General features: G+C 38.4%; 1 protein-coding gene across 3 annotated transcripts in view; it reads right to left on the reverse strand.

Annotated features, from left to right (window-relative positions):
* CA10 (carbonic anhydrase 10) overlaps positions 1-15,028 on the reverse strand; it is a 213,329-nt gene that overhangs the window by 35,678 nt on the left and 162,623 nt on the right. For all 3 annotated transcript variants that reach the window (XM_049812984.1, XM_049812982.1, XM_049812983.1), the window contains one exon: positions 11,742-11,927. In XM_049812984.1, coding sequence (XP_049668941.1) covers positions 11,742-11,927 — 186 coding nt within the window. The remainder of the gene's footprint in view (positions 1-11,741; positions 11,928-15,028) is intronic.

A 15,028-nucleotide genomic window follows, 5' to 3' on the forward strand; every position in this document is an offset into this window, starting at 1 on the left:
TAAAGGTGAGATATTAAAAGATAAATGGAAAGAAAATGGACTTCGAAGAAATGTGGTTTAACCATGTTAATTCTAATTCTCCACAGTGTTAACACTGATGCTATTGTGCCTACTATCACTCACATGCTATTTTAAAGGTAGGTATGCCTGAGAAACTGATCTAATTGTAGTAATTCTAGAAAGACATGCTTATGAAATTGTAATGAAAACTTAAGTTTGCTTCCCTTTATTGTTTGTAAAATATCCTAATCCATTACCTATTACAATTTTGTCTAAAGAAAACAAGATTTAGAAGTATTTCCTTCTCTGTCTTTATTGAAAGTATCAATTACCTACATGGTTAAAATAAAATACCTCAAATTTAAAGTATTTTGACTTTCTGGGAGGCAATGTATGCCTGTGTGCTTTTAATTAAGGAAAGGTCTACAGTGATGGTGGAAGGTCAAGTCAGTATGCTAAATGAAAACTGTAACTCTGCAACCTCACAGCGTTCCCTGAAAATGTAATAAAAAGGCAGCTAGAATTGATGTAATTTAGTTGTCTTTTTACTAAGATACTAAAATGCCTCATAAGAAACTATTAAACATAAGGTAAGGGACAAAGACCTAACAAAGGAGTAGCTGAAGCTACAGAAATAAACTGAAGGTCAGAGAGCTATTGGTAAGGGTTCACAGCTGCCACTGTGTACTAGAAAACAGTAATTATTATCAGGGAGGAGGGAGACTTCTGAGCTGGAGCTTCTCCTGGGCTAATTCCGTCCTAGGAGGATGGGGGTGGGGGTGGGGGGGTGGATGTCCCCTTCAGGTCCCAAGTCACAGCAACCAGAGCATCCACACAGGGTGCGGAAGACCTTTCGTGCTACCTTGGCTGCCTCCTTTGCCTGATTTGGACATGGCTGTGAGCCAGGAACTCCTGCCTCCCACGAGAGCTTTACCAACAGGTTTAGGCTATTCCAAATCAGGGTCACATTAGCTGTCTGAGGCTCTTCCATTAGGACAGAGTAACATAAAACTTACTGAAGAAGACAGCTTCCAAAGTGAATCCCCACTCCCTGGGCTATAAGAGCCCCGCTTGCTCTCAGAACTAGTTGGTTTTGACTCCACTTAGGCATTAAACAAGTTGTTGCAATCAAGACATAAGTGGCTGTGTGAGTGCTCTGCATCAAACATGCAAGTGCCTGAGGAGCTTCACTGTGTTTGCTGGTGATGGATCAGTATCTCGAAAGTGTTGTGTCTCCTCTGTTATTAACTCTGGATTCTCCCGTTTGTGATCAGATTGTCAGCTTTCATTCTCCAGCACACAGGCAGTATCAGTTCGGAGAGACTGGGCTAAAAGGGTATTACGGTTTTTTTCAGTCTGATACCCAAATCATAGTTTTACCTCAGACAAAAGTCCACTGCCTTCATGAGAGTTTTGTCCAGGGTAATGTTTACAGTAATTGCTCATTGGTTTTTTTTAATGTTTTGGTAAATTGCAAAGATAATAAAAATTCACATATGCTTGTTTTTTATTTTCTTTTGTGGTTGTCCATAACAGCTGCAAGAGCTTTTGTATAAGAAGTTAGTCTGATTCCTCCTTTCTCTGGAATGTTACTTTAAATATATTTGGAGAAAAAGTTAAAATTTACAAGAAGGTAATGGAAAAATCATTACCAAGTAACATAAAACCCATTTCAAAATGTGTGTAGCTTTTTGGCTGCAGAGGTAAATTGCTCTTTAATTAAAGAAGAATCATCCCATAGCAAGTAAAGTCACCCCAAGCAAATGATAATAATTTGGAATGAGACAAAGAGAATACTTCATAAGTGACACTGGAGGTTTAGAGTGCTGAATGTTTTCATGTCCCAGTGGTTTAAAAGAGCAAATCCTACAGCTGCTACTCTAAGCAGAAAAACCTCCACCTTATTGCTTTATGATGCTGGATTTTAAAAATGAGGCACCAAGGGGATTTAGATTATAGTTGGTGACAGACTGTGCTCTCAGTACATTGACACTCTCTTCTACTTCTCCCTCCCCCCCAAAAGAGAACAGTTGGTAACAGAAAAGTAAACATGTGCAAAAATATATTTATTACTAAAGGTATCTGTTTTACTCAGTATCTAAGAAATTCAATATTTATGATTCCATGTAGCAGATATTTTGCTCTGTCACATTCTACTTTAATATAAGCTGACATTGTCACAGAGCTCCCAATTTGTTTGGACAGCTCCTACAATTCTGCTAATGGATGGATAGTTTGTAAGTTCAGAAAAGTAGTTTCCAAAGAAGGGAAGTTTTCTGGCAAGAAAAACTCATGTTATGTGTAGATAAAGAAAAAGAAGAGACACCCCCCCCCCCCCCCCCGCCACCCCCCTAAAAAAAACCCCAACGAAACCCCAAAACCTCTAAAAATATGCCTGTACAGTTTCTTAAATTTCAGTATACAGCAGAGAGTATCTATGGAGCTTGTATCACAAAATCTCCAGACGCAATATACAGAAGTAAAAAAATACTGGGCCCCAGAAACGGAACTCCTTGTATCAAGCACCTAGAATTTCCTATGCAGAATCCAGGAAGAATAACGTGCTTCAGCAAAACATTGAGAAATCTATGGAATTTGGATGTTTTCAGACTTAGGTGATAAATAAGCAAACATTTGCAGAAACATTTCTGATTCTTGCTATAACTGACTTGAGAGTAGAAGTCCTATTGCACGTCAATGGAAATAATAAAGAGAACTTCAATGCCGTGTAGCAGCTGGTACCCTAACTTCAACAGCCTTTCATTCGTTGCTCCAAGAATAGCTCCCTGAAACAGTACATACAAAATTTTCAAATACTTAAATATTTAACAATGCTTTCTAGAAATCAGTTAATAATCTAAAGAAATCAGGGGATTTCTGTATCATTTGTTGTCTGAAATGTTAACATATTAAATTATTCCAGAAAGACTTAATGTAATGTGTTTTGGGCAATTTTACCAGGTCTAAATAATCAAAATGACGACATACTAAAATACTTCTGTAAAGTCATTTATTTGATGTGACAGTGAACTGTAATTTTTTACCTGCAGTGACTACACAAATACCTCAGTAATCTAATAAAATGAATAAGTGCAAGCCTAAAACAAAGATCAAAATTGTGCTTGGGTACCTGAAACTTAGTCTCAAATTTTACAAGTGGTTAAACACTTGTTCTAAGGTATCATTCATTCAAACTCCAGATGGTATCTAATGATTGTTTAGGATTATAAAATTAAATGACTGTTCTTTTCAATTGTATGTTATCATTAGTCTTTCTGCTAAAAGAAGTAAATACGTAATTCTCCCCCCGTATCTTTTTCTTAGTTTGTATTCTATGAAGAGCCATAGCTGTATCTAGGTCCAATCCTGCTTCCCTGTTGGTGCAATAACTAAATTTCCATGGTTTATACACCAAGAAACATCCTATTACAATTTACTTCAAATAAAACCATTAAACTTTTCCAGTTTTATCTGGGCTATCGTAAAATGCACACTTAGACCTACAGTATGAACTGTAAATTCTTCTCCTTGCAAAAAAAAAAAAAAAAAGTCACCCCCCCATCTATATTTCCTCTGCTAATCAAGTTTTAGAAAGGTGAAAAAATAACATGAATGGTATTTATTATATGAGAAGCTGATTATACATGAAGTAAAATTCTTTACAGCTGATATAAACTTTGGACATTATATAACTTGATTTGTGTAATTAAGGTTTTTTTCCTAAGGGAAGGATAAAACAGGCTACTTCTAGAATCTAATTTTCCCTTTAAAAATGGCAGTATGACTGCAACAGCACTAAATGTAAGACCATGACTGTAAGAGTATACTGGCACTGCCTAGCAATGCAGCCATTCATATAAAAATGAGTTTTACTTGCTGTGTATTTTTTCTGTTTCTATATTTATGATCAATGATTTATAGTTGCTACACCTTCACTTGATTCTATAACTTCTCTTGGCTATCGAGCTTTGGGATTTGTTATTTAACAAGTGTATATTACCCATGACTTGAAGATTACTGACTAGCCAAAAAAGACAGGAAGGAACATAAGTTAAAAGTCAACTCTTCTACTTCAAAAGTGTTAAAGATGAAACTGCTTTTGAAGGTCACTAAGGATTAAGATGCATTTTTAGCACGTAGCCAGTGTAGGAAGTTTACTGCATTTTGATGTAAAATACACCACAAAAATTTCTGTTCCATATTCCTGGAAAGTCATCTTTCTTGTGGTTTCCAATAGAGTAGTTCAAAAGGAGACGCTTCCTTGATAGGAAACGCCAGCTGCATTTTAAATATTGCCCATTTGCTGCTTACAAAATATCTGGATGTCAGCACATTATTCTCACTGGTACTTCAAAGTTGTTATTACTGCCACGTAGCCCTAGATGTTTAGATGGTTCAGTTACCCATTTTCAGCTTTTGGTTTCAACACTCTCTGTCTTCTCCTCTCCCCACAATTCTATCCATAATTCATGTAAGTGTATATAATGCTGAAAATCTCCCACAAAAAAAACCCACAAACAACAAACCAACCCACGAAAATCTAATGGAACATGAAATCAAGTAAATGGAATTGGGTGCAGCAATTAGTTTGCATTTTTATGTGCAGTCCTGTTTCTTACCCATCAACAAAGTAACAGTTAAATGTAACTCAGATGCTTTTAATTGTGTAGGAGATATAAGTACACAAGGGTCAGAACAGAATAATGAGAAGTCTGGGAAATAAAACCTAGCATTCAGATTTTCAGTATTAGATTTTGGGAAACTATTTGCAGTATCTCATGAAACCTGCAGACATTTTATATTTTGTGGCTTGTCCCTTTATATATTCCTATGTTGCCACTGGGGAAAAAGTTTACTTGTTCAATTGCTCCATGCCCCAAACTTTTCTGTCCTTCACTTTGATTGAAACTGTTCGGGTTCAGGCAGAAGGCTGGTGCTGAGCTGACTTGCAGGACTGCAAGAGCGTGGCTGCATTGCAAGCTACCTGGATGCCACAGAGCTGAGATGTGTTGTGGGCCTCTTCCTATGAGAGCAGATAGCAGCTCCATATGATGTATTTATAGATGTGTAGAGGGCTTGTTTAAATGTTGCATTTTTACAGGGGAGCATAAGGGATGTTCAGGTTTTCTGCTTTGCCCAGGAGTCTCAGCATTTTGATCTGCCCCTCTAGCTTCTGCTTGCTCTCAGCTACAGTCCTGGAAGTGAGGCCACAGTCTGACAGTTTAACAGGCTGCATAATCTAAATTCCATGGTTGTACAAACAGATATGGTTAATTATTGTGTATTACTTCATGCGGTGGTTCTGGAACAATATGATCCATATCTGACAAAAATACACAGTAAATTAAAGCATTACCTTTTATCTTCCTATTCCGTTTACACTGTCATATTGTTACCTGCTATTTTATTGGTGGTTTCAGGTACAGTAAGTGTATTAGCCTTAGCACCTTGATGACACTTTAGCCAACTTTTGCTTAGAATCTTGATCTATCACCTCATCTTTCTTTGGGAAGTATTTTTAGAACATATAAAAATGTTTTTGATAAGTTTCACTTTATAAAATAACATATGTTTCCAAGTATGCTTCCCTGCAAGCTTTGCTGTCTAGATTATCTGAGCAGTGTTCTTCCTTGGACCATACTTTTTTTTCCCCTATGGACCATGCTTTTAAACTCAAAGGGCTCTGCAGTCCAGAGGGAGAGGTGGCCATTTCATCTCCATGTAGTTCTACAGGGGAGACAGACCAGGCAGCCTACTATTAAACCACACCTCTGTTAAAGAGCCTAATTTCTTTATAAAGTCAATAGAGGGTGGAAAAGAATTTCTATTGGATGATTCAGAGCTCTTAAATTAGCAGACCATAGTTAGGTGTGAATATTCCTCAATCTGTGTTAATATATTGTTCAATCCTATTTTCTGTTATATTAACCAGCAATAAAAACCCATTTAACTTAAAATATAAAATTGATTTTGGTTTAGAAAAACACAATAAGCGTGTGTTGATGAATAAGTGTCTTTTGGACTTTAACTCTGCTTCTTATGCATATGAGTATTTTATAAGATTTCAGGTGAAGCCACCTGTAATCTTTAGGGTGGACAGAGGTGCATTCCTGTAACTAATGCACGTGTTCATCTCCCACTGATTTTGGATTACTCATGTGAATAGTCACATTATACTGTAGTGATGACAATACCACCACCTCTTCCTGATTTATATTCTGTTCCTATAGCAATTTAATTCATTATCCTATTGACTTTCTCCTCTGAAGCTGAACATTAATCTGAAGGTTATAGAGATTCTACTAAACCAGCCTTCCATTAGACATGTGTTCCCTCATCTGGTACTTTCCTCAGAGGCTTATTTTTCAACATTAATAAGCACCGGAGTACAGTAAACTTATCTTCTGGCTGAAATACTTAAAAATGACCTGCATCATTTCCAATAAAGTCTCCGAAATGTAATACAGATGGCCTGTGGCAATTGACAGATCTGAATTTCAAACTTCCTTCTGCGAGCTGTTGGCAGGAGTGCCAGCGTTACGAGGTGTAGTAGGGGCTGGCTTACAGCTAGCTCTGCTTTGGCATTGTAACCACCTGTAGGAACGCGGTTCTGAAGAAGCGGGAGACTCCTGTCCTCTCTGCTCGGTGACATCGCTATAGCTGATGTAATGCTCCTTTCTCGAGGAAGAGGAAGGACTATGTGCTAGGACAATTCAATGAAGGGCTGCGCTAGATTCACAAAGCCTCACGTGAGTGAGGCTTCCTACAGAGAACAAACCAGAAAAAACAGGCCTGGGAAAGGAATCTAAATATTGGGTAAGTGTAGGGAGCCATGTGAGAAAACAGTGGCTTTTGTGTGGAACTGACCCACAGGTTGGAAAAGGAGGCAGAGTCCTGAGCCAATTGTCACATGAGAGGCGCAAATGAATGTTCACCTTCTAGGCGATGAAATTTTTGGGAAGATGGGGGACATAAATGGCTTGTAACAAGCGATACAATATAGAGTTGGCCTGTACTTGCCATTTCTTCTGACATGCTGATTAGCCCTGACTTGTTCTGTTTTGCCAACATAACTCAAGTCATAGTGCATAGACAGTACTTTGTTCCAGTAAGGTTTTTTGATTGTTTTGTTTGTTTGTTTTGGTGCGTTGGTTTGTTTGTTTGGTGTTTTTTGGGGGTTGGGTTGTTTTTGGGGAGGGGAGGAGTGTGTGGTATAAACAATACCAACATTAGGATTTTGGGGGAGGCTATTCGGAACCACACAGGCAAGTCAAAGATGTACAGAAGGTCTCAGTGACAGAGACACTGTTTCTGATTTAACAATTCAGACTAATTCTGCAGCAGGCTGGATTAAATTATTCCAGCTGGCCGGATGCTTCTCATAGGCTGTCTATCTGACAGTCTTGCTTCTAAAAATATCAGAAGTTGGATTTGCAACACTGATCTCTCTGATAAGTAATCCTTTACTATCACTAGAAGTTCCCCACTCACATAGAATATGCCTGCAGTAAAAGAAATTGCAGTAGTGAAAGGCTGGTATTTCAGAATTTCCAGCCTCCCCCTTTGATTCCCATTTTCTTGTATTTTATTTGGTTTTGTCAGTGGCTTTTAGCAGCAGCGAAAGTAAATCTCAGTTCCAAACTGTGTGTATAGCTTGCAATATGTGTTCATTCATCTAGATACTATTCTGGCTTTCATTTTACTTCGTATGTAGTGGATGAAATCATTGTGTTTATAATCTCTGTCAATGGGGTTTTGAAAGGTGACTTGGTGGGCAGAGAAGAAGAAATCTATTTTTTTGTGTGTTGTGGACTTGTCTCTTGTTTGAAAGTCTCTAGCTATTGGGTTTGTTGCATAACCCCAAATAATTAAGCTCCTTGACTTTCTGCCTTTAAATTGATAAGGCTACTACAACGCATAGCCATAAAGTGGTTGGAGGTCTCCTGCAGCATATTTTTCATTTTTACGCTTAGGAGAAAAATTGGTATGGATTTTTATGACTTTGCCACATGGTAAAGTTAAAGGGTCCCTTTTTCAGTGTGAATCTTTTGGAGGTCGTTACCTTTTTATTTTAACAAGGTAGACAGTGCCTGAACAACAGAACTCTGGTAAATTCTGCTGTATTTTGCACTGCTGCTGTCTGAAGGGAAGATGGTCTTTCTCATTAAATGATATGGACTCTGAAGCATTAAAAACTGTTTTGCATAGAGACGTTAGGCAGCAGACACGAGTGATTGGTGTCTTAGTTGGGGTCTTTGCTTGAGCCAAGATTTTCTTTTAATCATTATAATTCGGTAGGATGCTTATGCAAAGAGTAGGGAATTAAACACACTCAAGTATGTATCAGAGGGACAAGTAAATGCTCGATTTATTTAGTTAAGCATTCCAAAGCCTGCCTTGCTTTCCATGTTAGCAGAGCCAAACATATTGATGATAATCTGATACACAGTTTTAAAGCCCTTATACTCAAACTATTTAAGCATTAGTTCAGTTATTCTGCCCACTGAAGTGATAATTAGGGGCTAAAAGGTAACCAGATTATTGTAGAGATCTCTCTTGACAGCCTTTAACACCTAGTTAAATGTTAAAGCCTGGAAATTACAAGCGTCTTAGTATCATTCAGACCACAGTATATTTTGAAGCAATTTGCTATTTCTAGATTGTTTTTCATGCCACCGTACCATTCCAGTGCTCTCCAGCCTGCTCTGAGTACCTGCCCACTTGCAGAACATCTTCACTGGGCAAAAAAAGTCCCTAAGAACAAACTTCTTGCTTAGTATGGATGTTAGGTGGGATTTCCAGATGTGTAAAGAACATTGCAGCTGGTTCAAGATATATTGGGGCTGTTTAAAAGCTTCTGCCTTCTCTGCACTTGGATTTAATTTAGGTCTGTTTGAGCCAATCTAATAGCTTGCCAGTGCTGTGAGGGAGAGGGACTGCTCTCTCCCCTGCCATCTCCCCAGGTTCCCCTTCTCTCTCCGCAATGTGCTGACTTTAACAGGCATTGGAGACCTCAGTGAAAATGAGGGGACAGATATGGATGGGAATGGAGGGAAGGAAGAGTAGGAATAATCTGACTGTGATCTGCTGGCATGGATCACACTTCTTGGGTAACTTCATTCTTAGGAATTGTTTCCCCAGCAAAACAGAGGTTTTAGTAAAACCCATAGTGGGTTTGTCCAACACAAATAAGAACAGCAGTAACAAGGCAGCGTCATGGGAGTTAGCGTGCAATTAGCAGTCAAACAGTGTAATCCTGCAATGATTTTTCTCTGGTTGCCTACACCTGCTAAAGCCAAAGCCAGCAAATATTCATTGTTATTCTTACCTGCACTAGCTTAATCAAACTAATGCGCTTACGCAGTTATATTTCTTCGCCCCATCTCCTCAGACAGCATTATCCAGTGCAGAAGTGAATAGTAATTAGCAGCAAGTCTTAAAACATACGTTACATTTTAAAGACGTGTACTCTATCATAAAGTCAGCTAGCTTGTTTACAGTTTTCTTACTATAGTTGCTAGGAGCTGTAGACATTACATCTTCCAGTGCTGAGACCTTATCAAAACTCACATATATATAGACAGCACTTGTACGGGTGGATGTGTATTCTAAGAACACCATCAGCTGCCGTCCTTCACTGAAAATTTGCAGCCATGCTATTCAGCATGATTGATTTGAATCTGTGTTGTCCTCTGAAAACAGTGCATGTTCTGTAAGTAAGACTTGACTGTGCAGATGCAGGTTCAAATTAGTAATTAATACTTGACCTTATTGGAACTTACCTGTCCAGCTGCCCAAACCAGCTATCTGAAAGTGTGAAAAACACATCCTTAAAGGACAGAATTCATCTCACTGTCTGAAAAGCAGGCCTGTAGTCTAAGCTACTTGGCCTGTTGTTTGTCTCTGCTCTGTTGTCAAGGGAGATGCACCTCCACAGAGTGATTTGTCCTGTCCTAAGAGATGCATCTCTGGCTATCAGGAATGATCATCCTCTGAAGATGCTAATCTCTTTCTATTTGCTGCAGGAGGAATTCAGATAACTAGGTGAATCCTGCATATACTGTGGATCCAGCTGCACGACTGACTGACTAACAGTGGTTTCCACTTTAGCTAGGTTTTCTGTTTTACTCAGAAAAACTTGAGGTCTCTGTTAGCAAATACCACATGTTAACAGTACTTCAAAACTCCTACTTGCAAAACCAGGAGAGCCTAGTTAAGCATTAAGTATTGCAAAACAGTGCTCTACATTTTTACCTTTTGTTATAGTCTATGACTGTTGAATTTATAACTTAAAAACTCTTTTAAAAATATCTGAAATGATGCTGATACATCATATAAAGTGCAATGGTATGTTTCAATCAGATTTTTGCTTTCTTGTTCAGTCAACTTGTTTTTCTTTGAATATTGCTCTTCTATAAATCTCATTAGCAAAGCAAAGACCTTATTTACTACAGCATACTTAACTTTCAGCTCTTAAAGGAGTAATACATTATATGTTCACTTACCATAGAATTTAACGAAGGCAACCAGAAGTCAGTTGTGCAAGACATGAATAATTTCATGAACAAGCTGCCACTAGCTATATTATACATCTATGTAGCTTATAAAACAAAGCAAATGATTACCATCAATTATAATACCATCATTTGACAACTCTGCAATTAATTTCCTACTCTTAAATAACGGCTGTTGCACAGTGCCAAAGAAAATGCCATGCATTAACTGACTCATCACCAGAGTCTGTGATAGATAGTACAGATAGTAATTTGATTATTGACATCCAAGAAAATAAGTGCTTTATTATGAAAACCTATTCATTTTGGTCCTCTGAAAGAATGGTAGCAGGGATACCTACAGTCTCTTTAAAAAGAATTCCTACAGTAATATACAGTTATTCTGAAGCATTTTTTTTATTTGTTAAGATTTGTGGGGTAGAGTTGCATGCTAGATAGTTCACAGACATGGCACAAGCTGAAGAAGGTTGGGGTACTACAAACCCCATGCATCTCTTCTATGTAAAAATGCTCCTACATAAGAATAATGGAAAGATTCTGCTTTGTCTACCAGAAAGCCTGCAAACTCTACTATATGTTTTGAAAAAGTACTCCATATATGAGACTAAAATATTTATCCAGCAAGATTAACGGGCCATCTGCAATACCTATCAGGATCATTAAATTATAGTCTTTCCTGGGACAATTACAGGCATGTATTTAAAATACAAAGCAAGTACCAGGGTTTACTTGTGGAGTTAACTTTATTTCCTGAGCAGACCAACAGACTTCTGGGGAACCATCTCTAAAATTAAGTATCACCTTACTTTTATATGAATCAAAGGCAGCATGGTACTTAAAGTGTTACACACCAGCAAGTAGCAAAAGTAGCACTTTTATAAGAACTTGAAGCACTTTGAGTATTACTTTGTGGTTAGTCTTGTATTTGCACTTAACTGGGATATAAAGGACCCATCAAAAGGTACTTGATTACTTTGGAAGTAGTGCATATGAGAATATAGCATGTCTATGCATACAATAAATAAAACAGTTTCATTTTTAGACCTGAGTCATGCAATTAGCAGTGCATGGGCAAAAAAAAAAAAAAAAAGTAATTCCCCAATTTTCAGAATGGATAAAGGGAAACAATTTTTATAAGTACAAATTAGTTTGCAAATACCTTCAGGCAGAAATGGAAAGTGAGTAATTCACACTGGTTTATTTGTAAGTCCAAATAGGTTGACATACCTCCCCAGAGAAAGCCTGTCCATTGAGTAGGTGCTCTGATCCCTGGCTGTCTTCACTTCCAAAGTGTAACCGGATTTCCTCTAAGCGGTGACTATATGTCATCGGTCCTCCAGAGATGTTGACCAAATGCTCTTTGTCTAATCGTAGAGATACATGTCTCCCTGTGTTATACATCGTCCCACTGACCTAAACAAAATGGGGGGGGGGGGGGGGGGGGGGAAGAAAGCATTTTTTGAAAATAACCTGTAAATCCTAAGAACTGGTTATACGTACTTCAAGATTTTGCTATTTACACACCTTCATTTAAATGTAGCAATACATCTTATTGTTGTGAGATGAAATACACAACCTGAGGTTATCCTTCAACTTCTGCTTTGAATCTTATACTGTATATTCAAATATTTTTCTAAATCCATATGTACATATTTTAGCCAGGGGCACATGGTTAACACAGTGAATAGGATTATTACACTTCTAAATAAGTAGGCTTTTAGAATATTTTTTTATGCAAGGTCTGAATAATGGCTTCATTATAAAACTTCTGCACTAAAAATGGGAACATTTCAGCTGACATAAATTATTTAAGTACACTTGAACAAATCTGAAATTTAAGTCATTTTTTCCTTCTTTTAATATTTATAACAAAGTTATCCAAAAGTAAAGGTGCTGCAAAAGGCAGAGATATAATTATTTATAAATTGGGAGCCCTACTACTACTGGAGCTGCAGGTGAAAACTTTCATTGTCCTCCTCTGCAAGTCTCTCTGTTTTGTTATGAATATTTTATGTTTATAATTGCCAGACATTTTAGCCATAGCGGTACAGAATTAATTACAATTTGGTCATATATCTCTAGTTCCTCCGACACCTTATTAGCTGTAATGCTCTTCAAGATTCATCCTTATTTTTAAAAAGACTGAATGTTGTGCTTCATTTGCAAACTGATTTACAGCTGCCATAATGAAAAAGAAAATTATTGTGGAAATTTTTCACAGAATCATACAATGGGTTGAGTTGGAAGGGACCTTAAAGACCAGCTAGTTCCAACCCCCCTGCCGTGGGCAGGGACACCTTCCACTAGACCAGGTTGCCCAAAGCCCCATCCAACCTGGCCTCCAACATTTCCAGGGACGGGGCATCCACAACCTCTCTGGGCAACCTGTTCCAGTGCCTCACCACCGTCATCGTAAAGAACTTCTTTCTTCCATCTACTCTAAATCTACCCTCTTTCAGTTTAAAACCATTACCCCTCATCCTATCACTACAGCCCCTATTAAAAAGTTCCTCGCCATCTTTCCTGTAGTCCCCCTTTAAGTACTGGCAGGCTGCTATAAGGTCTCCCTGGAGCCTTCTCTTCTCCAGGCTAAACAACCTCAACTCTCTCAGCCTGTCTTCGGAGGGGAGGTGCTCCAGCCCTCTGATCATCTTCGTGGCTCTCCTCTGGGCTCGCTCCAACAGGTCTGTGTCCTTCTGTTGGGAGCCCCAGAGCTGAACGCAGCACTCCAGCTGGGGTCTCACCAGAGTGCAGTAGAGGGAGAGAATCACCTCCCCTGACCTGCTCGTCACACCGCTCTTGATGCAGCCCAGGATACGGTCGGCTTTCTGGGCTGCAAACACACATTGCCGGGTCATGTTGAGCTTCTCATCCACTGACACCCCCAAGTCCTTCTTCTCAGGGCTGCTCTCAATCCGTTGTCCGCCCAGCCTGTATTTGTGCTTGGGATTGCCCCGACCCATGTGCAGGACCTCGCACTTGGCCTTGTTGAACTTCAGGAGGTTTGCCCAGGCCCACCTCTCGAGCCTGTCAAGGTCCCTCTGGATGGCAGCCCTTCCCTCCAGCGTGTTGACCGCACCACACGGCTTGGTGTCATTGGCAAACAGCGCTGGTCCCAGTACTGACCCCTGAAGAACACCACTTGCCACTGGTCTCCATTTGGACATTGAACTGTTGACTGCAACTCTTTGAGTGCGACCATCCATCCTTAGAGACAAGGATGTCGTGCAGGACAGTGTCATGTAATTCTGTCATAATTTCCACTGTCAAAGGAAAAGTTCCTATAGCAAGATGTTCCTTAATTTATGCCATTAGAAAGTGAAATATGCCAGTTTGAGTTAAAGTGATTTATTTAAAAACATTCTGCATGGATACAAATGGTACACTTGAATAACATTCATTTACTTTAAGATGAGGAAGTGTAGCAATAATATGCTTTGTTGCACTTCAATTTAAAATTAAAGACATGACTATTATGTATTATATCCTATACTACATCAGTACTATAGTAATTAACATTGCTGCAGTGTCATTTTATCTGTAATACTAATTACTGAGTTTAAATGACCTGTTTTCTTGCACAGTATGTTGTAAAAAGTTACACTGAACAGACTGTGCAATAGAACTAAATGGATGAGATTAAACAGCTTTTGGTTGTTGTGGCTTTTTAAACTTTGATACAGATGTTCTATGCTTTGTGTTTATTCCAATTCAAATAAGCAGTAATAAATTTCTTATGAAAAGTAATAAATACAAATGTTCCTATTCTTTGCAAATAAACCACAATGATCTTATTTATAAATGTTCCTTAGTTTTTCTGCTTGACTTTGCATGCATAATAATTAAATACCAAGTTTAGTTTAATAGGTGGAAGAAGGTCAGTTTATTGAATTCGGTTTCAGTACACTGCATATGAATGACATAAAATTGCTGATCGTAAGTAACAAATGTAGTTTAAAAACAAATAGGGGAACATGGTTTAAAGCCTCTTACATTTGGAAGCTTGCTTCACTGAACGCTCAGTTAAATTTAGCAACTATGCAAAATACTCAGAATGCATTTTCTTACTTAAATTGGTACAAATCTCAAATTAGGTTACTACTGTTTTCTTTCTCAAGGTAAAAGTGACCCAAATAACCCCTAATATGAATCAAATAACTCTCTGTAGAGCAGAAAGGGAAAATGATAGAGGCAAAGTCATGAACAAGAGTAACATTTGTCTTTCTCATTTCTCCCTTCATAAAAATGCAGTGCTTGTAGAGATTGTATTGACTGCTTTAAAACAGAATTTCCCTATGTAACTGCAGATGAAGAATACCAGTAACGCAGTGAAGTATCTGACATGCCTCATTTCTGACCTGCAGGGAGGGATGAACACTTGAGGTGAGACTATAAAATCTGCTGCATGGGCACACAGACTTGTTACCAGGAAGGACAAAATCCAGCATCTTCAGTAGAAAAAATGCAAGGTCTTGCCCTTTTATCTGCCTTCTTAGGTTGAAGTGAAGCACTAG

The sequence above is a fragment of the Accipiter gentilis genome, chromosome 10 (assembly GCF_929443795.1).
Source record: "Accipiter gentilis chromosome 10, bAccGen1.1, whole genome shotgun sequence".
In the NCBI taxonomy this organism is placed as follows: Eukaryota; Metazoa; Chordata; class Aves; order Accipitriformes; family Accipitridae; genus Astur; species Astur gentilis.